The sequence below is a fragment of the Thermobia domestica genome, chromosome 4, assembly GCF_964235325.1.
Source record: "Thermobia domestica chromosome 4, izTheDome1.hap1.1, whole genome shotgun sequence".
In the NCBI taxonomy this organism is placed as follows: domain Eukaryota; kingdom Metazoa; phylum Arthropoda; class Insecta; order Zygentoma; family Lepismatidae; genus Thermobia; species Thermobia domestica.
The window spans coordinates 284,747,670-284,770,355 of NC_137457.1; the positions used below are offsets into that span (position 1 = coordinate 284,747,670).

A 22,686-nucleotide genomic window follows, 5' to 3' on the forward strand; every position below is an offset into this window, starting at 1 on the left:
CTTTCCTTTCCTCGGATAGTGTAATCGCCGAGGGATGTCATTCCTCATATGTGATGGGCAAAATGGCCATAGGTGCCGACAGCCCAGAAATCTAATTCCTAATCCTAGATTTCTGGACTTTTGGTATCTATGATCGTGTTAGCCCGTCACATATGAGGGATGATGTCCCTCAGCGGTCATACTACCCGAAGAAAGGGAAGGAAGCAGCCTGGAATCTGTAAAATCCTTGGGTGTAGCGCTTTCAGTGGAGAGGCAAGAGGAATGCGCTCCCGCTCAACTGTCCTGCCATTTGTAGTTGTCATTATGATTTGACCAGAAGTTCATTGTGCGTATGCAGTCGAAATGTTTTTCAGAAACAGCAAATCTGTGATTACAATACAAAGAGTTTTTCGCTTAAAGTTTGCTATTCTACGTAGTGAAAACGTTCCTGATCGGAAGACTATCTTACACTGGGTCGAGAACTTCCGAACAACAGCTTCACCATTGGAATACCGAGGCTATGAGACAGCCTTGTTTTGCAGTCCCCAGAACGTTTTGAAAGGAAGCATGCTTTAGCTGTTGGGCTTCCTAGGGAGAGTGTAAGAACAGGACAAATCAGAACAAACTAATTACAAACTGTTTTCAATACCATTTTATATTTTTCAGGAAACAAAGTTCTATCTGCAGTACTTTTTGTTTTATTCGCCTTTCAAATGTGGGAGGTTATTTCGGGTCACTGTGTATATAATACGATCTTAAAGTGTATGTAGCATATAACAGAAACAGATATAAAGGTGAACTGGTAATGTGACATTTATGATTTGGAAAATTTTCTGAACTGCGAGAATACAAATACGATTGTCATGCATTTTTTTAATTTTCATTTCTTTCAGGCCCCTCGACTTGTTCCTGAACTCGAATTTATTAAGGCTTTAATATCGATTGGGAAATTATTGAGCACTATTCCTACGAAGGAAGCAAAAACGTCGCGACTTCTAGCTGAACTAAGCTTACTCAATTTAAATTTGCCAGCACGCGTGTGGCTACCCATTCACAGCTATATTCCTCATCATATAGTTAGAATCCCTCCGCAAGCTTCGGCTGTACTCAACTCCAAAGACAAGGTAAGCTTTCTCTTTGAGGTCTTTTTATTGGGTGTATTAGATAAATATTTTGCATTTTCTCTTAGTAGCGGAGAAATGATTTGCGGTATATTTACATAATTTGTTGAAGGTGTCTAACAAATTATTGCATCCAAATGCACTTTAATTGCAGTTTCTGTTGCCTTCGACAGTAGCTGTGGAAAACTGACATGGATTTTTTTTTTCACTTCTCAGAATTCCACTTTGCATTTTTTTTTCCCCTGTTAAAAGATGTATTTGCAGTAGTAGATCGTTCAAAAGAAGTTATTCGAGTACAAGAATTTACATTAACACGGGTTTTAACCTCATCATTTTTCAACTGGGCACACGAAAAAGTACATTCATTGTAACTCTGAAATTATTAATTAAATAATTAATATTTTTTCTGACCAGAGTATTACTTCTTTATTAAAATAAAAATGTCATAACAGTTTCAATAACGTAACGTTATCTTCCTCACATAACATGCGAAATTATATATGCTATAACTGAACTGCTCGTTAAACATAGAATGTGTGTTAATATTGTAGAAGCGGTGGGAATCATAATCAGATGCTTATATTCGTAGTAGATTCTCGGCAAATAATCATGGTGCTATCGACAGCCAGACACTAAAGAAAGAGCCTCGGCTTCACAAATATTTTTAACATGTTATTTCACTTAATTTGTTTTTCGCAGAAAACATTAACGAAAGTCACGAAGTTTAGCTTTTGGGTCACGATTTATTTATTTATTTATTTTATCTGTACAAATATAAGTACAGACTCAAAAATTTTGTTCTATAAAACGTCAAAATTCACCACCAAAAATGTCTATGGTTGGTTTCAGACGCTTCCAAATCGCAAGCATTCTATCGCAAGTATGAAAATTCGGTCTAATTCGCACCCAGATTTGCTCTTGAGAATGTTACGAAATTTTATGGCTTGGTAAAGAAAAGGTCACGAAAAAGTCACGAAATTTCATTTTTAGAATTTTAGTAGACACCCTGATTAAAATCAGAAATAACTTTTTAAATGGTGTTCACTAGATACACTAAGTCGCAACGTTGGTGGTGGCAATATAAAAACAACTAAAGTGAAATAAAATAGTGTATATTGTATAAAGCGTGTGTAAATAGTAGTAACTTAATTTTTTATAGTGGTATCATCAAGTTATAAGTTATTGGTGTTCACTACACACACTATTTCTAAAATGATTTTTTAATTACTAATTTTCCTAGTTATGTGATGTCGACGTTTCTGAAGAATCTTCTCCATAAAACCCTGTGCCAGAAGTCTTTCCCTGTCAGTCCTTCTTTCCTGAAGTCATTCTTAACCATGCTGGTCCGTTTCCTTCTTGATTTTCCTTTACTTCTCTTCCCAACCACTTCCATTGCCATCACTCTTCTAACCACATAGTCGTTTGTTTTTCTCATTAAATGGCCATATCACTGCAGTTTTCTTTTTTGGATCTTCTTAGATATTTCTGCAAGCTTGGTTGTTCCCCTTACTCTCATTCTTCACTCTGTCTCTTCTTGTTATCCCACACATCCAGCGTAGCATTCTTATTTCGGCGACTTTTTTTTTTTTTTTTTTTTTATTAAGTGTTTGCTATTGTATTAGTTTGACCGTGTTAATGCTCCGTAAATCATTGCTGCCCGACCCATTGTTTTGTAAATCATCCATTTATTCTTTACCGTGATTCTGCGGTCACACAGCACGCCACATACTTTCTTCCAATTTCGCCATCTTTTTTGCATTGTGTGTGTGATTTTCATATCCAAATTCCCATTCTTGATAACACATTCAGTCTTTCTTCTTGTGTCTTTATTTCTTAATTTCTTTCTCCGTTAAACTCGGGATATTTCGTTTTTTTCTACTAATGTTTAGGCCTCTTACGTTGCAACAGCCATTGGAACGAAGCGGTCGGTGTCCAATATAGAAGTAGGAGAGGAGAAAATAGTACAGGTGACTAGTTGTAATATACTGGAAGTATTATTAGTGATGATGTAAAGTGCGGACCTGAAACAAAAGCAAGGATAGGAATGACAAAGGAAGCCTTTAAGAGGAAGAAAAGACTATTTTGTGGGACCTTGAATAAATAGTTCAGAAAAAGACCCATAAAATGCTTGTGGAGTATTGTACCGTATGGGCAGAAACATCGGCATTACTCAAAAGTGGTTAAAAACAATTGGAAGCATTTGAAATGTGGGTGTGGAGAAGAATGGAGAGTATTAGCTGGGTCGAGTAGAAAACTAGTGAGGGTGTTAGAAATGGTGAGGGAGAACAGAACAATTTTAGATATTATTGAGAAGACTAAGAGAAACAGATTGGGACATTGGTTAAGAAGGAACTGTATGATGAGGGACGTGCTAGATGGTATGGTAGTAGGGAAGAGAGGGAGGGAGTGAAGGAAGGTAGAATTGATGGACGATATTAAAACAGAAAAATCGTACGTGAAGACGAAGAGGTTAGCTGAAAACCTTGGACCTAGAAGCTTCTCAGTTGCGGCAAGTGACCTGCCAATAATAACAGAATACCTATGATGATTATCTTGCAAAGACTTCCTCCAATTGTCTATTTTCCTTTCAAACTTCTTCCCTTAAAAAAAAGTTATATAACATGTAAAAATTTGTAAACCAGTTGTTCATTTGTGTCTAACTGTCGAAGACAGCGGAATTGTTTGCCAGAAGCATACTAGGAATCATCCACTGAAGGATTCTCAGGGTACATAATAGATGAATGTTAGTTAATCGTAAAAAAGTGCCCCAGGTTGTATCAATGTTAAAGAAATGCCTTTTCTTATTGCCTCAGTACATTTTCTATATATTTATATTTTAAAATTTATTTGTAGGCACCGTACATTATCTACGTTGAAGTATTGGAAGTAGATGATATCCATACTTCGCCCGTCCCTGCCAAAATCCTCAACACATTGCGTCACACGAAATCCGAGGAGAACATCGTGGAGGTTACCAATTTGACAGAAAACACCTCATCAAGCACCTTCAGTGTATATGGGAACTTGGATGACGAAAATGGAGATTGTTGGTCACAAGAAGATGATGAAATCTCCCAGCAGGTAAGTTTTATTTTGTTAGTAGTAGTACATAAAACCTACCTTAACGGACACCTCCGTAATAGGGATAGATTTTTTTGTCTGTGCAAAAGTATATTTATTACTATGGGATAAAACAACTTTTTAACAGATTCGTACAGTATTATTTTGACCCAACATTTTAGTAACCTCTTCACAACAGAGAGGAACAATTCTCAGTTTATATTTACTTAGCGCATTACCTTATTTAATGCCATAATAAGTCTGTGATACAGCGAAAAAATAAATAAATAAAATGAAATGAAATAAAGTTCCTTTCCCAAGTGATGAAAGTAAGGTGAGTAACCTGGTGAACCACCACACAGAACAATTGCAAGCTGGACCTAAAATTAGTATTTTCTCGTCAACAATACGTTGCCTTCCGACGGAGAATCTAGAAAACTTTCAAAGATGAAAAATCAATAATGGAGGGACTGTCGTATGGCCATGAATTCTATGCGGTACTTCTCTTCCCTGGCATATCTAATACTTCCCTTTAACTTGGGGCAGCTCTTTCACTTGGGGCTTGCATCTTCCTCTACAACTTCAAAAATAAAGGAACAAAATCATTTACTTTACCGTAAAATTTCAATAAGGAATATTTCCCCTTACTATTTCGAATATGCTCCCAGTAATTCGAACCTGAGTATTTCGGTATTTGCCTATATTTACATTTATGATTATGTAATCGTATTCACTGTATGCTGCATATAATTATTGGATGACCTGTGAATAATCAAACTTTGTGCAACCTCTCTGTAATGAACAGCTCTCATTTACGGAAATTTTATTACGTTTCATCCGTGTCCGTTATTCCAAGTTCCATTGTATTACAAGTACTGAGTCATACTCTGAGCAAGGCTATGTGTGATATATATCTATTATATAAAAGAGAACGCACAAATCCTTTGTTAGCTCATCACGCTAATACGGCTGAACCAATTTCTTTCATTTTTGGGGGGTTATTAGGATTTGGACCCTAGATGGTTTTTATCATATCACTTTAATTTTTAATTACCAGTGTCTTGAGATAATTGACCATTCAAGTGTCCATAACGTACAAATCCTTTGTTAGTTCATCATAGGTATAAAAATAAACGTATTTATATGCAACCCGCATGACCGTGTCACTCGGCGGGTTAACATAAATGACAGGCGCTATAATAACATTTACTGCAATTTGAAAGCGAAAAAGTAAAAATTATCTAAGTAACAAAGTTTATTGCGTTCCGGGGTGACCGCAGCGAAGCGGGGTGAACGCTGCTAGTAATGTAATATATAATATATTATCACATAGCTTTGTTCAGTGTGTTGTGTTTAATTTGATAATGTGGAAACAAGGCCTGATTGAATAGTTATGAGTCATGCTCGTGTCATATAATTGCGCAGTCAGTTTAGTCGCACACATCATGTAATACTCCTTCAATATAAAGACTTTGACTTGCAATACAAGATTCATCCAGAAAGTTAAGTTCCAATAGATTATAGAATGAAACACGAACATCAGAAGAAAACGATTTTATTACTGTGGAGTTAGCAGTATATAACCTACTTTTGAACATAGGCACCATGCTTGTTGAGGGATTTGTCGCAACGCAGCAGCAACTTTTGTATGCCTGTGTCTAAAAATTGTGCCTAGGTAAGAACAGGATGAGGACACATTGTCTGTCCTCAGCAGACTGTGCACTACAATTTTCGGGCTGCTGCTTTATTGCTGGCATCACATAGGATACCTATGTTTCGTCCTTGGTGACGATGTTATCGAGGACTGGTCATCTTCCGAGTGGTAACGCAACAAGGAGGTCAAAGCGGATCGCTAGAAGCATCTTCTTGTGCACCGCTTCTTGTGCAGCGTGCACACAGTTTGTGCAACTGAAGTCGCTGGGTGCTCTCATTCAACAGGAACGAGAAGCCTGCAGAAACTGACATGAGAGTTCAGACATTGTGAACCACTGGTTGTACAGAATTGCTTGCTGTAAACTTTCCACCAATTCAGGCGTAACCATGAATGGTCGGCCTGTGTGGTGTTCGTCATGCGCATTGACGTGGCCTGCCATGAATTATCTACATCATCTGTTTACAATACTTTCACTCATTGACATCCGGTCCATATACTTCACGCAATTTCTGGTTGATCTCTGACTCCGACAGCTTCTTAGTGTGGAAAAACCTCGTACTACGGCTCTTGCGCGTACCTCGCACTCGGTGGGAGACTGTATACGCGCAGCCATTCTCTTTTCACCGACTCCACAGAACTGCGCTCAGGCCAGGTCCTCCTCGATTCCTGTTAAAGTGTGACTGACCACACGTGCCATCTTGGAGCGCTTCCGGAACTTACTTTCTAGATGCACCCCGTATAAAAAAGCTATATCTTGACAGATTATGAATTAAACAGATTATATGGTTAAGAAGAAGAAAAATCATGTCTTGCTCACCCGTAGCTGTGAACGTAGCTAAAATCAACTATTTATTAATCCTATCTCTTCCATCATCATTATTATTCAGTATATTTGCCCTCTTAGGTTAAGTTTTTCTCTCTTTTTAATTAATGTATAAGTATACGATGTGTAAAATGTTCGTAGTAGTAGTAGTAATAATTTCTATTTCGGAGCATTGTTAACATTTTTGTGTACTTATCTCTTCAGTACATGCAACTGAGAAAGCCTAGCGACCGTGACACGATTTCCCAGATGAGCCAAGAAAGTAGCGACTCTCGGGAGCCTGTATTTATAGCTGCAGGAGACATCAGGCGACGGTTGTCCGAATCGCTACATGACCCTGCTACTTTCCAACGAGATCCCGAAGACCCGTCTGCAGCTGCGCTGAAGGAGCCTTGGGAAGAGAAGGAACGTCGTGTGAGGGATACGTCACCATATGGTCATCTGTCCAACTGGCGATTGCTTTCGGTGATCGTTAAGTGTGGAGATGATCTGCGGCAGGAATTGTTGGCATCTCAGTTATTGACAATGTTGCAGAGGATTTGGCAGATGGAGAGAGTTCCTTTATGGGTTCGTCCTTACAGGTATGTGCATGTTACCGTCAGTTACACACAACCAAAGTTGCTAATTTTTGTTAACTATCCTCATGGGTTGAGAAACCAGGGGCTTATTGTCCCAGAAACAAACAAACAAAAATACTGCTGTTAGATAATCAAAACAAAATTTAAGTACTTACCAAACCACCCGAATAGCAAATCAGTGCAAATGTTTTAACTATAAATTATCATCATCATCAGTGCATATTTGAGAAATGTACATTGCTTAACGAACTGCATATTTTGATCATTTTCCCCCATTGTGTAGAAATCTTGATATGAACGGTTTTCGAAGGCACGGACACCAATTCGAGCACCAAATAGAAATGAAAAAAAAAAAAAAAAAATCATGTAACTTACATTTAACATAAATGTATTTAATTTGGTTTCACTAAAACCTATGCATATTTACAAAGGAGCAGGTTTTATAAACCGCTTTACTAACACATTATACAAGAATTAACATCATCATCATCATCATGATAGGTAGTCTCCCATTATTGGTAGGTCACTTGCCGCAACTGAGAACCTTCCATGCTCCACGGTCTTCCGCTAGTCTCTTCGTCTTCAAGTACGATTTTTGTTTTGATATCGTCCATTAATTGTAGTCTCCTTCGCCTCCTCCCTCTCTTTCCAGCCACCGTACCCTCTACCACGTCCTTCATGATAGTTTTTTCTTAACCAATGTCCCAACCAGTGTACCTTCGTATTCTTAATAATATCTAAAGTTGTTTTTTTTCTCTCTCTCTCATTATTTCTAACATGCTCTCATTCATTTTCCTCTCGACCCTCCATGCTTCTCCACACCCACACTTGAAAAACTTCCTGTCGTTTTTAATCATTTTTGTGTAGTATCCATGTTTCTGACCCACACAGTACAATACTTGAAGCATTTTATGAGTCTTTTTCTCAACTCTTTATTCAAGGTCCTATAAAATAGTATTTTCTTCCTTCTAAAGGCTTCATTCGCCATTCATATCCTTACTTTTATTTCACCGTCATACTTCATATCATCACTAATAATACGACCCAGGTATACAATTGAAACGGCACTATTAAATTAGTAGAAACCGTCATTGCGTAAAAACTGAGACGGGTGAACGTAAGATGATATATCAGCCGGCTAGCCGCACACTTGAGTTTCTGGTTTATACGCGCCTACCAGCGTGTTACATTAAGCTCACCCCAGGGCGCTTTTCGTTGAAAACTGTATTTTCAACACCCTTAAATATTTAAAGTTTCTACTTCCATTGGCTATTCCGTCACAGCATACTCCTGAGATACTCACTATCAACTCGCTTCCACGAGTTTAGAGACAATTAAGAACAATGCGCTGTTGTATATGAATAAAGAGTAAGAAAAACACAGCAGTTTTTTTTTCCTCAATAATCGAAGTTCACCAGAAATAAAATATCACAATAACGTAAAATGAAACTATTACAATTGTAGGATTAATGTTTCTGATCCTTAAATTATTACTGATAAATTTTCTTGTTTTCTTGTTTACACCTGTGCCATATTCTCATTATCTTTACCAGGAATGTAAGCAAGAAACATCAGAACAGTACATATAGATAATTAATGGTGAACGTTAAATCATTGGTTTCAAGTTTCTTGGATTTTTAACTCTCCCCCCCCCCCCCCCTCCATGAGAGTATTTAAAATTGTAGTTAAACGGATTCCGGTAAGTTATATATATATCTGGGTACAACTACGTTGAAATGAAAATTAAATGAAATTTTTGAGCTTTACGTCCCACGATTATGCCGGCTAGGCTAAACGAGACGGTGATGATGAGGAATGAAGAAAGTGGGAGGAAACGAGAGAACTTCGAGGAAACAAACCCACGCATACGGTGTTTGTCCACCACAGTTCACTTGGCGGGAGCAGAGTTTGAACCCGGGACCTCGTGCACCAGAGGTAAACGCTCTACCACTGAGCCACCGCGGCCCTCACAACTACGTTGTGGAGGAAACTGATGAAAATATGTAGTTCTTCAAGCCAAGTAGATTTCTCAAGGAATATGCACTTGAAGATGATGGCAACTCATTGTTGAAACGTTTGCATTGATTTTTGTTCGGGTGCTTTAGTAAGTACTAAACTTTGGTTTCAGTTATTTTGATATGCATATTTTTACGTCATTAAGTAATTTCGCTATTAGATTCTGTCGTTAATTGAGAAATTGCAAGAATAATAATGGTAATTGTCAGAAAATGTAACCTAATTAACTACCACCAATACTTATAGACCTTATAGTTTCAACTTGAAAATCTGTTCTAATTAAACATATTCCGAACTGGTAGGCTACGTGCTCAGTCCGTCGTACTTAATATAAAAAAAATCCAAATGTAGGAGCAATTATATCAGCTCATCTCGCAAGTAATGTCGTTTTCGATAACGGCTGCAATGACAGTCTGACGAGCGAATAGTGAAGTAGATAGGACATGCCATATTTGTTATACAGGGCACTTCTGGAATTTTGGTTTGTGTTTGATCATGGCAATGTCGGAGGACCGCATAAGGCATGTCATGCTGTATGAATTTCACCAGGAACATTTAACCAGCGCAGCGCCACTAAACGTCAGTGCCGTATATGGTCAAAGTGCTGTGGATGTGCGGAAGCGCTAGAAGTGGTTCCTGAGATTTCGCTCTAGTGATAACAGCCTCACCGATAAGCCCCTAGAAATAAGATCTGGGCAGCTGGACAGCGATGCTTTTTGAACAGCAGTGGAGGCAAATCCAGTGCAAACCGTTGGCAGCGAACTCAGTGTCTCCTATACAACCGTTCGTAGTCATCTTTCAAGGCCTAGGTGTTGAAACTCGGCAAATGTGTTAACGCCTTAGAAGCAGCAGCAATGAGTGGACATCTTCAGTTCCCTGCTCACCTGTCACAGACGTGAGTCAGTTCTTGACAAAATAGCGACAGGGAATGAAAAATTGGTTTTCTATCATAACATTACACACACGTCAGTGGGTACCTAAAGGGCAGGGGAAGGAGAGCAGGAACTGTGTCAAAACAGAACCTTCACCCGTGCAAAGTAAGATTGAGTGTTTGGTGGAATATTCATGATATAATCCATTTTGAGCTTTTGCCACATAATCAGACAGTCAATGCAGATGTCTACTGTCAGCGGCTTGAACGTTTACGTATGGCATTGTTGGAGGAACGTGCTGCTCTGATTGCTCCACGGGTATGCTCGTCGACAGTGATAACACGCTCCCACATACGACACCTGGGCTAAGATCCAGCAATGTGGTTTCGATAAAATTTCCCATTAACGTTTTGATCAGATCTAGCATTAACAGAGTATTGTCTTTTTCGCAACCTGTAAAACTACTTTTCTGGGAAAACATTGCAATATGAAGGTGACGTGTGGCGAATAGTGACTCAGTTCTTTGCCTCCAAAATTAATGACTTCTTTCAGTGGGGGATTCAACTGGTTGACATGTGGCAGTGTGTTGTGGATGGATACTGTTTTCCTAAGTAACAATAGAGTTCTAGGTAAATTATCGTTCTTTTCCTTACAGTACAAAATACGGCATTACTTATGGGATGACCGTATATCTCTTGAGATAGTAAGCTTTGTATTTTTCAAAGTTATCTTTGAATTTTTTTTCTACGAATTTTTAAATAAAACCTCCGTCTGCTGGGAAAAACACGGTATTTTAAGGGCCGTCTGCAAAGAGTCAAGCTAAGAATAACGCTGTTTTCGTTTCAGTGGTTTTAAATATGTGAATAGTTTATTATTAGGTTTTAAATGTTTGTAATAAAATTGGTTTCGGTGGATATTTTTATTGTTACAGGGGCAAAATTCTGTTTGAAAGGGGAAGGAAATAATCATTAACGTGCCCAAACGGATAATGATTCTCTCCAAGAAATGCCTAATTTAAAGTCTGTTTTTCTGCAAAATGGTTACAACCAAAGCTAGGTTCCGTAGCTTTTTAGTTAGGATGCTTGTAGAAACTTCTCTACCATGCTTTTTTCAGCTTATAATTGTAAATATTTGACATAAAACTAAGATCAACTTTGATATTATTGTTTTATTTCAGAATATTATGTTTATCGAACGACAGCGGCTTAATTGAACCCATCTTGAACTCTGTGTCGTTACATCAGATCAAGAAACACTGCCAGTTGTCCCTTCGCGAGTACTTCGAAAGGGAATTTGGTTCTCAAACGACAGAAGCATTTCTCTCTGCTCAAAGGAATTTTGTTGAAAGTTGTGCTGCCTATTGTTTAGTTTGCTATTTGATTCAAGTTAAAGACAGGTAAGTTATTATTTTTTTCGTTCTTTAAAATCTATATTTTGTACTGAAATTCTAGAATAAAGTACAGGGCTATAAGCTCTATATATATATAATATTTTTTATAGTGCTGGTGGTAACCTAAAAAACTACTTACCCGAAAAGTATCCACATACACAATTCTTTCATCATCATTCACTTCCTTAATCATCGTCCCTGTTAGCCTGAAGGGTGTAATCGTGGAACGTTAAACTAAAATATTTCATTTCGTTTAATTTTTTGTTATCTTCTGAATATCATAACTTTTAATTTTAGCAGTCTTTCAGAAAATTTCCTTTTGTATCTATAAACTCCCTTTTACGCGTTCGTTACTTACGAAGAGCCTACTTTTTTTTTTTTTTTTTTTAAAGAAGCAGATAAAAAGGACGTAATTTATACAGTGGTAAAGTGAAATGAAACATAGGTGAAACAAGTGAGACTTCGAAGCAGTGTTTATTTATTATTGGTCAGCTGCATATACATAGTAGAGACCTGCACGGGCCGGGCTTGGGCGGGCCGACTCTGCTATTTCTTTGGGCTGAGCTCTGATTTCTCTTCAGGTCGGGCCGGGCTAGGGCCGATCAATTGCAATTCTTTAATAATTATTGACTTTCGTTAAACAATAATTGGAATAAAGCCAAACGTTGAAGAAGTGTGTCCGTGAAAAATGTTACAAAGAATACAATAGCTATTTACAGTTTGCGTTGCTTAGCGGCTCCACTTTCACTATAGAGGATTGCAGGCATTATGCGGTAAATTGAGCTCTGATATTGACCTTCACTGAACTCAAAATATAACAAGAAGGGTTGGGAATGTTTTGCCTGTCGCTAGACAATATTCCCATCTTCACTTTATGCTAAAAATCAATTAAGTTAGATTTTTGTTACAGGAAATGGAGTTTTTGTTCTCTCGATGACAGGCAAAGTTCTAGGAGGCAATGGTACCATTCGGGAGGCAAGCGTCAGGTTGTCAACCAGAGTTTAGAAAATGTTTATGAGGGTTAGGTCAAATTTAGTACTAAATTTTGAGAAAGATTGGGGCTCGAGCTAATTTTTTAAAAAATTTATCGGGCCGGGGTCGGGCCAAAAACTTTTAAAATTTATCGGGCCCGAGCCGGGCTTGGGCCAAGAATTTAAAAAAAAAACTTACCGGGCCGAAAATCTCAAATTTTTCGGGCCTGGGCTGGGCTGGGCCGGGCCTAGGTACGTTCGGGCCGGACTGGGCTCGGGCCGAAAAATTCGGCCCGTGCAGGTGTCTAATACATAGTAAATTAAAGTTATAGATAAAAATTTCTTGGCTGATTACGTAAGACCTTTCAAGGTACAGTTTTTAAGTGTTCTCAATCTAAGTATGGTAACCACTGGAGGAAGGGCATAGATTTCAAATATGCAGGCCAGAAGATAAGATTTTCTAAGTATAGTTACAATTATGGTACTTTTTTTTTCGTCTAGTTCTGTTTATTAGTGAAGTGAAATGAAACCTAGGTGAAACAAATGAGACTTCGAAGCAATATTTCTTAAATTATTAGTCAACTACGTAAGATACAGAATGGTGCTCATGAAGAGTTTATAGGTACAAGAGAAAGTGTATGGAAGACTACTGAACTTGGAGTTATGATATTCCAAACCACCTGGCGTAACATCCCTTTTTGTGGGCCTCAGCCACTCCAACGCCATCTAAGCGACGCCTAATGACGGACACGTGATCAGCGCGCTGCATCGCCCTGTCTCTTAACAGGCTCATCAGGAGTTTTCTAGACATAGTGGCCGTCACGTCTTTTATTCATGTGATTCCCCAGTTTGCCTCACGACGCTGGGTGGATGCACTGGCCGGAATTGAACACGGGACCATATGGACCTGAGTCCAACACTGACCACTACACTACGGTATCCCTAGTTACGATATTCAGTAGGAGATAACCAGCGGGATGTAGTTTCACAGACATTAGTTTTCTGAAAGGATTTATGTGCTGAGGAAGGTAATAACCTTTTGCCGAAACATTCATAGTTAGATAATTCCAGGTGCTTTTGGTTAAGTACTTTTAATGAATATAGTGGTGGTAGTGTTTTATGATTACAAGTGAAGTTTTGATCCATTATGTGGCCTGCGAATCCTAATAGGATGGTTTTATTCCTGGTAAGATTTCGGTAGCGTATCAAAACATCTAGACGACGTTCTTTGTAGTTGTATGGTTAGCGTACGCGTCTTCGGCGCGGAAGACCCGAGTTCGATTCCACGTTAAGCTGTAGGTCCACGTCTCATATAAACTTGGTGCTAAGTGGGACACTTAAGTTCCACATCAACCACCAGTAATTATAAAATATCTGTTACAATATTGTGTACATAGTTTTTTGTGTAAAGCTGTTACGTGGGATTTTACGTTTTTTGTCAGTAATATATCAGTAAATTTGTTTGTCCTCAGCACTACATACGATAGTTTACGTTATTTGAAGGAACAAGTAACAGTGTCAGGTGTGCACTACGTGAAAGAGTTTAGTTTGTATGGTGTGATATTTTCTCAATACTGAAACCGGAAGTGATAGTAGATTTGTACTATTTCTAATCTTAGAGTGGAGATGAAATATATTCTGGGAACGCTTAATTGATTGCGCAAAACGGCTTCTTGCCATCTATTACTGCTCTATAGTGATCAATGTTAAAACCGGAAATGGATGATATATACTACTTCCGGTCCGATCCGGTTTGAATATTAGGTCCATCGGCGAACTTGTTCCTGCAGGGTTCCTACTGGTCAGGGAAATCAGGGAAAATGATACAAGTCAGGGAAGTTCAGGGAAAAAGACTAGAAATCAGGGGAAGTCAGGAAAATTTTATAAAATTATATGTTTTCTAACATTAATTGTATACCAATTTCAGCTTAGCCAACCATTACAATGGACGTTGTTCAGATTTTTATGGAAGATAAGTAGAATATACGTATGAGCAATAGATTACTATTTGTCTCTATAGAATAAATGTTCTCATATAAATATTCACAATTATTTATTCCTTATTTATATGTCAACGTTATCCTACACCTGTCATAAAAGTCAGGGAACTTCCTACCAAAGGTTACGGAAAGTCAGGGAAATAAATTTCTTCATATCAGTAGGAATCCTGTCCCAACTTGTGACGCTTTATAACCTGGTCAGGATTGAAGGTGATCCATCAAGTAGTTCTTGAGGGGTTTATTGCCTTCCAGATGGACAGACAGGATAATAAATGAGAGTTGTGGTAAAGCAAACTCCTTGAAAGTTATAGGTTTTATACAAGGGCTTATTAAAAAAAAAAAATAAATTCCTAAAAAGGGAACATTTTGGTGGGAAAACACAAACGACGAATGATGTATGTAAGAGATACGTATATGGAATGGAAACTGCATACTATAATTAACATATTCAACATACGCATTCAAGCATTTATCATACCGTGATATCAGTTTTCTCTACAGTCATTGTATTCTTTTGCCGCTAACGTATTCAAAGCTTCGTTTTTTATGCATGCACAGACCACACAGTTAGCTGGTAACATACTTTTTTCTACCACGCAATATAGTTTTATCTGTTTTCACTGTGTTGACATTTTTAGGAAATTGATATCAAAAAATATTCCTAGATTATCTATATTTTATCCCATTAATACGTTGTTCTGAATGTCCATGGTAAAACTAGCAAGATAAGTTAATAAGATCCTAGAAGCGGAGTGTAAATTCCGTTTTTTCCTCTATAATACATCTCTGGAGTTGTGCTCATACTAACAATGTATTCTTTTGTTTTGCAGGCATAATGGTAACATTCTACTTGATAACTATGGCCACCTAATCCACATAGATTTTGGTTTTATACTTTCAACGTCACCTCGCAATTTGGGCTTTGAAAGCTCCCCGTTCAAATTGACTCCGGAGTTTGTGGAAGTGATGGGAGGGTTGGGTTCTGATATGTTCGAATACTTCAAGATCCTGATTCTTCAGGGGTTGGTAGCGGCAAGAAAGCATATGGATAAAATACTGACGCTAGTGGAAATTATGAGATCAGGTGAGGAATGATTTTATGTACAGTATGTACTATTGTTTTACGTACTATTTTCCATTCTTTTCCATAATTTTAGTATGGATTACAATACAATTAGTGCATGACGTGTGTGTAATCTAAATCATGGGCTCTCTCATTTACGAATAAATAATTATGCCCCATCGGTCCGTTATTCAGAGGTGGGTTGGGGGGATTAGAGGGGTAGAAACAAGAGCGAAAAAAAAAAAAAAAAACTTGTCGAACTGGAATGTGTCGACATAGAGAGTTTACATTTATTTGAACATACGTAATTATTAAACTACATAAGATTAGGGACACTGCTAACTATAGTGGTTCATTTTAGATAAGCTGATACGAGATGAAAACAAGTGTTGTCCCCACCACACTCACACACATGGTTCTTCAAAACTGTCTCAGCAGAGTGTGAACCATTTTAAAGGAAACTCCAGAGTCGAGCCATTTGTTTGTTTCCTGTCTCAGAACTTTTATCTCACTTAAGGAATCTAATAAGTCGTTGTGTCAAATAAAACATTATGAAACTTGCTGACAGTGCAGTGAAGCTTCTTTCTTTGGATTTGACTGCAAATGAAAATTTACTAGAAGTAAAAAAGGTGGACATTGGTTTTAAGACAGAAAAACTACTGAAAAAACTGAAAGTATCAAATAAAGATAAACTAACTTTCGGGCTTGACTGTCGAAAGTTTTTGCTGGGCACAATCAAGAAGATCGTGGAAAGGAGCCTCTTAAGTACAAACTAGTACGTGTTCTGTCAGCTTTGGACCCCGGGCTACAAAAGAACAATGCAGAACTTGCTCAGGCTAGGATGAAACGTATCCTACAAACTCTGTATGAGCATAACAGAACATCTGATTCTGTAACTGAGAAATCAAAGTGTTTTCTTTCTGCACTGAAATCCCTTTGTCTCTTGCAGTTGACTTCAGAGAATACGAAGAGCAGATGTCCAGCATCAGGTTAGATAACTTCTTTGCAAAGCTAATGTCCAAGAAACAAGAATATTCCGATTTGTGGCATGCTGTGAAAATATGTTTAATTTTATTTCAAGGCAATGCCTCAGTGGAGAGTGGGTTCTCAGTCAATAAGACACTTATTGTAGAAAACCAAATTGAAGATTCTCTAGTACAAAGAGCACAGAGGCGGGTGCATCATGCAGTTATGTACTATGGAGGTGTGGAATGTGTTTCTATTCATCGAAGAATGCTTCACTCAGTTTAAAAATGTAAATGAGAGCATTGACATATCTCAAAGTTTGTAATATTAGGACTAATAGTATTAGGCTCAGGGAGAGTTGGCAATATATTCTTGACTGCTTTTTACTCTTTTTTTCAAGCAAAAAAAAAAGTATAATTTGCAAATATCAAGGTATGTGGTACTGTATCATACATATTAATTTTTTTGTAAATAACAATTACTCATATTCATCATAACATATATTAAATGGTAATTAAAGGTGTGTGTTGGACAGCTATGGGGATGAAGGAGGCTATAAAAAAAAGTGTATGATAGAACTTACTCGATATCTTCGCATTTATATTCAAGAATTTATGTCAGGGAAATCGATCTTCACATTTTTGTGGGAACCCTGCAATATGAATGACAGGGATGGCTAACGCATTGACCGATAAGTCGTGCGAGAGTTACTAGGATCGATACCCAGCACCTCTACCGTGTAAATTTCTTCTTGAGGTTGTGGTAGAGCATTGTTAGAACAAATTACAGTCCGGAATAGTTTTCTTCCACTACTAGATTTTATTGCAACATTCTACTGTAATACAAAATCAGGGTGTCTATCGATCACGAAAGTCACGAATGTCACGAAAAAATCACGAAATCAGAAAATGGTCATGAAAGTCACGAAAAAGTCACAAAATTTAGCTTTTGGGTCACGATTTTTTTTTTTAACTGTACAAACGTAAGTACAGATTGGAAACTTTTGTTCTATGAAACGTCAAAATTCACCAGCAAAAATGTCTTTGGCCGGCTTTAGACGCTACCAAATCGCAAGCAAAGTATGTTTCTATCGCATGGATGAAAATTCGGCCTAATTCGCACGCAAATTCGCTCTTGAAAATGTTAAGAAATTTTATGATTTGGTAAAGAAAAGGTCACGAAATTTCAATTTGGAATTTTAGTAGACACCCTGAAAATAGATACAAATTCTCTGATGTTTAAGTAAAAGTAAGTGTCCCTTCGACCTTGACGGTCTCGGGAGGAAATCGTCATTAAGCAAACAACGTGAGGGGGAGTAGGACACACAATTCTCTACTGCAAGCAGAGAAGAGTTAGAATACCGGCAAAGCTCCACTGCAAGCTAGGTCGGTGTTGTGATAAGAGATCTCCCAGTGCTCCATTGCAAGCTAGGAGGAAAAGGAAGCCAAGAAAGATTTGACCAGTCGAAACTGATGCTTGTCATTGAAATCCTCGGTTATATAGGTGCTCCAGTGAGGCGGTGGTGCTGTTGTTCCTCCGTCATTACATGACCAGTGGTGGTGTTGCACGTGTCTCCGTTGGACTATAGTAGTCCGTAGTAAGACGTATATTGTTGATATTTGTGAATAGAAGCACATGTCGGGAATTTGTAAACACAACTATGCGGGATATTACAGTATAAATATTAGCGGAAAGTGACATGTATGTTAAATAGCCCACAAACAGTCTAGCTGACTTCGCTAATGTGTATAAATTTTAGAATGCATTCCTCTCTTCCGTGCGTTAGTATTTTGGGCAGTAAAATTCACAACAGCTTTTAGTTGCAATGAGTCTTTTAGGAAGCGTGGAGAGAGATCCGAGATAGAGAGAAAAAATACCCCTATCATAGTGACTGGGAAGAAGAATAACAACGAGAACATTTATCGTAAATATTAAAAAGTATTTTTGCCTTGAAAAATGCATAAAATCAGCAAAGTTAAATTTGCTTTCCGAGGACGCCAGTAAAGCATGCCGACTAATATAGACATTTTATTATAGAGTGTATATTAATGTAGGTAGACCGCCAGTGATTTTTGAAATGAAAGGTATTCCTGAGCAAAAAAAAAAAAAAAAAAAAAAAAAAAAAAAAAAAAAAAAAAAGTTGGCAACTCCTGTTATATGAACTACTAGTACGAGAGGTGTTCGACAATTATTGTCCCTGATGTAGAAAGAGTTGAACAAAAATGTTGTGTTTGAGTGCATACAGAGCAATGAAATTGATACTGGTTGTGTTCTCTGTGTTTTGCATATTCACGAGTTTTATCACTTGATAGGATGGGCCTCTATCACTTGATAGGATGGGCCACTATCACTCATACTAACTATATCTGCACGCATCTCCGTCGGTGATAGGACTTTCATCTGGAAGTATTTGATCACGGCGTGCATTTCAATTTTCTCCATTTTTACGATCCGAATGCACTTACTACCTGCAAAACATAGAGAACACAACCAGTGTCAATGATTTTGCCCTTGTTTTGGCGCACATACCAGGTTTGTCCATAAAGTAATGAGGCTGTCTGCCTTGCGGCGCTCCAGTGGCCAGCAGCTTCCTCCCTGGCGGGGGGATTTATGGGTGTAAGCTAAGCTAAGCAACGCATCGTGCGGTAGTCGCGCCCGAGCTCTGACAGTGAGGATCACGCGTCGCGCAAAAGCTGTTTTCGAGTTTTTGTCAGGGCAGAGAGCGGAAAAATGGAGTATTAGCTGGAGCATTGAGTGCTACGCGATTACATTCGGCATTTACCTGGGCAAAACAGTTTCCGAGACTACGTCCTGTCAAGATCCCAGGTTTACCGGTGGTTCAGCGAATTCAAGAACGGATACCGTTTAAGACATCTGGACGCACTTCAGCGAGTAGTTTGAACAAAAATGTGGCCACAGTGAAAAGTCTCCTGGACTAAGACTGTCATTTGCTCCATGTCTTCAACGGTCTCCGGTCCGTTCTTGAATTCACTGAACCTCTGGAAAACGTGGGCCCTTGACAGAGCTTCGTCTTTGTAAGCCTCTTTAACCAAGGAAAGCGTCTCGGCAGTGGTTTTGCCCAAGTGAAAGCAAAATTTAATCGCGTAGCACTGCTCCAGCGAAAGCTTCATTTCTCACGTTCTCTGCCGTCACAAAAACTCAAAAACAGCTTGTGCACCACTTGTGATCCTCACAGCGTCAGAACTCGGAAGTGACTGCCGCCCAATGCGTTGCATAGCTTGGACCTCACACCACAAATCACCACGCCGCGCAGTGGCCAGTCTCATTACTTTACGAACAAACCCTGTGCTCCTAAAGCTTTAAAGTGCAACATATTACAATCACATTAGTTTTGTTGGACTCCTATTATCAGGAACAGTAATTGTTGAACACCTGCTGTATATATATATATATATATATATATATATATATATATATATATATATACACTACGTATTATAGTAGATCATACCAATTATTGTTTGAGTTCTGTTAACAGTGATGTTCATACTGCTTCGTGTATTGTTTGCATAATTCTACAATATGGTGTTTATTACTTTTTCAGCTTCTCAGCTCCCCTGCTTCAAATCTGGCGCGGCGACTGTTCAAGCATTGAAGAATCGTTTCCACATGAATTTGACAGAAGAGCAACTCCAGTTGTTGGTAGACAATTTGGTAGTCCAGCATCCACTCTTTAACCACGAAGCTCTATGATGGGTTCCAGTATCTCACCAACGGGATTTTGTGAAGAATTTTCTTCTCTGTTTACGGATAAAAAGCGGCTTCTTTCCTCCCCTCCCCCCCCTTCTCTCTCTCTCTTTTTGTCAATAACACTAAACAAAGACTGATTCCGTTTCTAGACCTACAGATACTTAGACGCTCTCAATGTTGATTGCTTGGCTGAAGCAGAGCAAATAACAGATCTCAGAACTCTGTTATGTCATTTATATAAATAATAATAGATATTTATATACATATATAGATATTTCCGTTGGTTGTAGCAGGAAATATTTTTTTTGAAAAAGATATAAAAAACAGAAGGTAATGTATTATCTTGCGAGGATTCAAGTCCAGACATGTCCTCGGCAGACGAAACTGTGATACATACCCACAGCACACATATTATTATGTAAAGATTTAACATACAAGTGAGGGTTATAATTAACTTTGTGAGATTAAAAATGTATATTTGACGGGCGAGAGTAGTTAATTCAATTTTTTTTCTTGTGTGGTTGCCAGGTTTTTTATTATACACATATACTTTTTTTTTTTGAAAGCTGGATTTCAAAGATAATTTTGTTTTCATCTGTGTTGAAATATGCTTCATATGTACAGAAGATATCATTGTGACTGCAGATTATGTAGAGAATTCAGCTTTTTTTTTTTTGTTTGTTTGTTTTTTGTTTTGTTTTTGGACACTAGTTTAGACGTTTAAAATGAATAAATAAATAAAATAATTACGCTGTATTATATTAGAAGCAGAACTTTTTTTGACTTTGTATACTTATTATGACACTCCAGGTGGTACTACTACTATTATTATTACTGCTAGCTATGTTTGCGAAGCTAAGAAACAAAAAAAAAAAAAAAAAAAGCATTTGTAAGACTGACGGAATCCTATTTCGGATTTTTTTTTCGTTCATGAATGTACAATATGTGTGTGCGTGCGTGTATTGGTAATTCAAAATAATATTCCCCCTCCCCCATTACACTTAACATCCTGTGCAAAGAAAAAGGGATGTTTTGTCAACGACCATTATGTGAAATCGCAATTACAAGACTTTTGACATGAATGTGTATATTTACCATTGTTTCTTACAAGCTATTATTAAAAAAATAAAGCATCAAATGTATCCTATTTTTATGCCTTAAAAATCAATCATCTTCATTATTTGTATTAAAATTATCATTATTATTATTATTATTAAGAAAAGAACGTTTTGAGACATTTTCTTGTAAATATTTGCAGTGTCATAGTATATATATTAATTAGAAGTATCTACAAAGTGTAATGAATTTTGTTGCCACTACGTATTATATAATATATATATAAATATATAATTAATAAATGGAAGAAAAACGGTTAAATCCTGAAAAAAATAATGTTTATATCTGGCTTATATCTGCATGTAATAGAAGTATATATTAAGATAATAATAATGATATTATTATTATTAAAAAAACTACGAGTTTTCGCTTGAGTGGAGCTGTTTTTTTTTTTATTTATTCTTACAAGACAAAACTTTCGCTATTAATTGTGAAATAGATTCAGTATGGAGTTTTTTCCATTATGTAAACTATTGATGAACTCTATTAAAAAGAAAACTATATCGTATCAAAGATTTTAAGAAAGAACTTTGTACATAAAGAACTTTTTTCCTTGCACTTGTTGCTCTACAGGGGTCGTGCCAACTTTCTTACCGAACCAGATTGTTAAAAAAAAGTCTTTGAAAAAAATATATATAATAATAAACTCCTTGTAGTACTTTTTATTATTCGATTTCCAAATGCCCACTATTTGATATTAAGAATTGTGTATATTACTGTCATTCCATTTGTATTTTATGAAATAAAAGGGAAGTACATTGTATGACCACTTGTTTCTATTACATAAGGGTATTCCAAAAGAAAGTCTTAGTTGTAGGAAGTTTTGTAGAGCGTAATCGATACAACCCAATTATTCATCTAGTCTATGCTGTTATTTCATTGGTTGATATTGGTAGGTTCAATCCGATGTAGAGATGTGAAAATTTTCAACTTGTACCTTTTTTGTATGTTGTTAGTCTTATGGGCGTAATTCCGAAAATAAATTCCTCTGGCTGACATGGACAGAGGTACTTATGCATCACAAATAATGTACTGCTAAAATAAAGAACAAGGTTTACTTTATTTCTCCATATAAGAACATTGACGTTGATACATTTGCCATAGTTAGGGGCACGAGTTTTTTTGCACTAAGAATTTGAAAATATCGCGTTTCGTTTTTAATATTTTGCTTTTTGTCGCATTTTCCAAGTGAAGTTTCGCATTTTGTAGCCCTTGTGGAAAAAAGATATTCCCTAACATCTTTAACACAGTATGTTACTTGACATTGTAAATTTCACTTAGAGAAAATTATGTAGTTTTTTAAAATCAAACAATGAAAATCAGTAACTAAATTTACTACGAGTAGGAAAGTTTTGCTGTTTTCTGT

The 22,686-nt window shown here is 37.3% G+C and overlaps 1 protein-coding gene across 1 annotated transcript in view; it reads left to right on the plus strand.

The window, feature by feature from the left end:
• fwd (phosphatidylinositol 4-kinase beta fwd) overlaps positions 1–22,083 on the plus strand; it is an 83,534-nt gene extending 61,451 nt beyond the window's left edge. Inside the window, exons 8-13 of the mRNA XM_081756048.1 lie at positions 873–1,103; positions 3,954–4,181; positions 6,842–7,218; positions 11,281–11,499; positions 15,295–15,548; positions 20,059–22,083. Coding sequence (XP_081612174.1) covers positions 873–1,103; positions 3,954–4,181; positions 6,842–7,218; positions 11,281–11,499; positions 15,295–15,548; positions 20,059–20,207 — 1,458 coding nt within the window. The 3' untranslated portion in view covers positions 20,208–22,083. The remainder of the gene's footprint in view (positions 1–872; positions 1,104–3,953; positions 4,182–6,841; positions 7,219–11,280; positions 11,500–15,294; positions 15,549–20,058) is intronic.
• The last annotated feature ends 603 nt before the right edge of the window (positions 22,084–22,686 follow it).